Consider the following 3240-nt stretch of genomic DNA (forward strand, 5'->3'; position numbering starts at 1 on the left):
CTCAAAATACCTATGGCTTTTTTGCTTTTTTAAGTTGTAATGTTTAGCAAGGGATTGACAGATATTAAATAAATTAATCTTTTTCTTAGATCCATAGTTATTCCGAGGTTATTTACCGACAGATTTCCAACGGATTCTGATTTTGCAGGTATTGGGCAGAATTTGTCATAAATTTAGGTCATCAATTTCCATCGAAATTTCGTTGATATTCCGTCGCTAATTTTCTGATGGAATATTTCCGTAGGTATTTGAGATTTTCGAGTAGTGTTATATCTTTCTACTCTTTAGATATTTACATATCTAGCTAGGGTTTTTGCAAAAGTTGTGTAACTAGTATCGTCAGTCATATTGCCCTTAAACAAGTAACAGTTTAGTTGATATATACATTTATGCTTTTCATTAGGGATTGAAATAAACAATCGAAACAAATAACAAACGACCTCGCACTTTAAGAATGTAAGAGGTCCAGAGTGGCCTCTTTTAGGAATACGAGCTAAACCCAAGTCTATTAGATCTTTCACGAGCAGAGTTTTAACTTAAAAAAATAAGTCTTAAAACAAGTTGATGTCAGTGCTCCTGCCCTAAAAATTTAAATAATCTGATCTGCAGAGTTGTTAGGGTTTAGACCAGCTCTACTAGTTTACAAGCACTAGATGTATTAGAGTAAATGTTTTATTTTCTAAGAAATATATATATATATATATATATATATATATATATATATATATATATATATATATATATATATATATATATATATATATATATATATAAGTACAGCATTTTTATATTCTGTAAGAGGCAAAGCCTAGTAGTGAAGTAAGTAGTTGTTTTTATCTAGTGCATAATATATGTATCGCATAATTATTGATAGTGCTGCACACTTGAGAAATTTTCAACTTCCCCTGTAACTTTCAAAGCTTAAAAGGGAAATTGAAAAGCCAAATAACCTTTTAAACTAGTTAAACCTCTAAAACCGAGCTAGGAAGCCGAATTATAACTCACAAGGGCCTACCTGTATAGCAATTATAAGAACGAAAAAAAGATGAAATGATGAAAACAATGGCATATATAAAGATCTTAAACATATACTAGAAAGCGAAACACAGATACACTATTTCAACCCTTTTTACTTGATAGAGAGAACATCATAAAAAACGATAATACACACATCAATCGTGACAAACAATAGCTCATACTGTAGATAAGCTAAAGACGGCATGTTGCATTCATCCGAAAGCATTGACCGAAAATCCCCCATCAATAGCTATGGTTTGACCAGTGATGTAAGAAGCACCAGGCAGGCAAAGGAAGGCAACGAGAGAGGAAACTTCATTGGCTTCCGCAAGGCGTTTCAGAGGAGTTCTAGATGCCACAGCTTCCTCAAACTCCTTAGGACCAACAAGCTGCATATACTAAACAAAGGAACAACGGGATATTATTAGTCACTGAAGAAAAAAAGAACTGAAGATGAAGAAGTTAATTATAATATCACTAGATTACCTGTTCAACAAGGGAGGTTTTAGTGAACCATGGTGCTACACAATTTGTCCGAATCTTGTCTGTTGCCCATTCACATGCTAAATTCTTTGTAAGCTGATTTATTGCACCTGATGTAAAACACACGTTAAATCTCACCCTTTTTTCCTCAGATTCGCGACAAAACAACCATACCTTTGGTGGCACTGTAAATAGACCCAACAAAAGCGTGAACCAACCCTGCAACAGATGAAATGAATACAATATTTCCAACTCCAGAAGCCTTTAGAAGAGGGTGACAAAGTTGCGACATATGGTAACAAGATTCCAAATTGGTAGACATGAGAAAGGAATACTCTTCTGCGGTATAATCTAAAGTAGGTTTCACGATATTCGTCCCAACATTGTTTATCTACAGGAAAAAAGCTCGATGGAAACGTGAATAATCTGACAAATGCGCAAGTTCGTAAAATTCAGGAAGAAGAAGACAAGAGTTTTTAGGGTAAGAAATGGAAGAACTTACAAGGATGTTGAGTTTGCCACCAAAAAGTGAGGAAACTTTTTCGATAAATTGCTCCCGTTGGGGACGAGAAGATAAGTCGCAGACGGATCCAGTGACCTTAAAACCCTTGTCAGACCATTCTTGTAAGCGTTGGTTAAGTTCAGACTCGTTACGTGAGCAGGTGTGCACTTCTGCCCCTAACGCCGCCAGTTCCTCCACCACAGCGTAGCCGATTCCACGTGTACCCCCGGTGACCAAAGCAGTCATTCCGGCTAGTGACCATCTTGAATTTCCAATCACACCGGAAAAGTTTCTGGCGGCTGAGGAAGTCATGCTCCGAGTAGGTTGATGATTATATCTTCGATATCAATTTTCGTTCTTAAGCCGTAAAGCATTGGTCCTTTATATATCGCTCTTTCTCAAAAAAAAAAAAAAATTGCTTTTAATATCTTCTTTCTTCTAATAAGCATGCGACCTTATACAGAATGATATTGATTTATTCGTGGCGAACCTCAAAAAAAAAAAAAAAAAGAAAAGAAAGATAGAGACGCTTTTGCCAAAAATTTGTCATTCCCTAATGCAATTACATAAAATTTAAATAGTAGACGAAATATTGAAAATAACATTTAGCCATGATCCTAACTAAAGAAAAGACGCAAACGGTATTAAAGGATAGCGAGGAGTTAAAATCCATGCAAAGGCGACAAATGATCTAATAACCATCAAAACAATATTGCAAAATGTTTGTTGATTTACTGCATGGTATCTTCGATAGATACCGCAACGAAGGCGATCAGGTACATGACACGACTCGTTTAAACTGATCATTCGCCCGCCTTTAAATTAGAGTCCATCCTCGAGTATGTGGCTTGATCATTTAGTTTGGAGACTAATAAAAATGGATTTTTTTTTTGTCGAATGATGAGATAACTGGGAGCTTAGACAAAATTTATTTATAAGTATTTGTCGATGGTGGTACATAACTTTCCTTCCCATTTTAGTGTAATTTGTAATTAAAGAAAAGCAAACACAAAACCAAACTCATGTATTAATGAAAATATATTGGAGATTAAATTTTCACATTAGTATAATATACATGTTAAATACTCAAGAATCAAATGTCCTAGGGATTGAATCCTTCAATCCATTTGAGTAAGGTACTATACATATAAGTTAAACACAATATATAATATTTCATACTTGACACTTTTATAATTAGGTGTCCCTATCCATTCATGAGTGCATAAAAGCCTAGCCAA

General features: G+C 34.8%; 1 protein-coding gene across 1 annotated transcript; it reads right to left on the reverse strand.

The window, feature by feature from the left end:
- Nucleotides 1–1046: 1046 nt before the first annotated feature.
- Nucleotides 1047–2380, reverse strand: LOC145015145 (tropinone reductase homolog At5g06060-like). The gene is made up of 4 exons (XM_078973593.1): nt 2003–2380; nt 1675–1891; nt 1504–1610; nt 1047–1415 (listed from the first exon to the last, which is right to left on the reverse strand). Exons 1-4 carry the CDS (start codon nt 2312–2314, stop codon nt 1230–1232), a joined length of 822 nt encoding a protein of 273 aa, XP_078829719.1. The 5' UTR covers nt 2315–2380; the 3' UTR covers nt 1047–1229.
- Nucleotides 2381–3240: the final 860 nt, after the last annotated feature.

Source organism: Lactuca saligna, chromosome 9 (genome assembly GCF_052625555.1).
Source record: "Lactuca saligna cultivar CGN05327 chromosome 9, ASM5262555v1, whole genome shotgun sequence".
Lineage (NCBI taxonomy): Eukaryota > Viridiplantae > Streptophyta > Magnoliopsida > Asterales > Asteraceae > Lactuca > Lactuca saligna.

Excerpts from the sequence above, each read along its gene's own strand:
- LOC145015145 (XM_078973593.1), bottom strand. The coding sequence starts at position 2,314 with ATGACTTCCTCAGCCGCCAGAAACTTTTCCGGTGTGATTGGAAATTCA. Across the intron at positions 1,611-1,674 it reads TATTTACAGTGCCACCAAAG|GTGCAATAAATCAGCTTACA; the intron begins GTATGGTTGTTT and ends GTTTTACATCAG. Across the intron at positions 1,416-1,503 it reads AAACCTCCCTTGTTGAACAG|TATATGCAGCTTGTTGGTCC; the intron begins GTAATCTAGTGA and ends TCCTTTGTTTAG.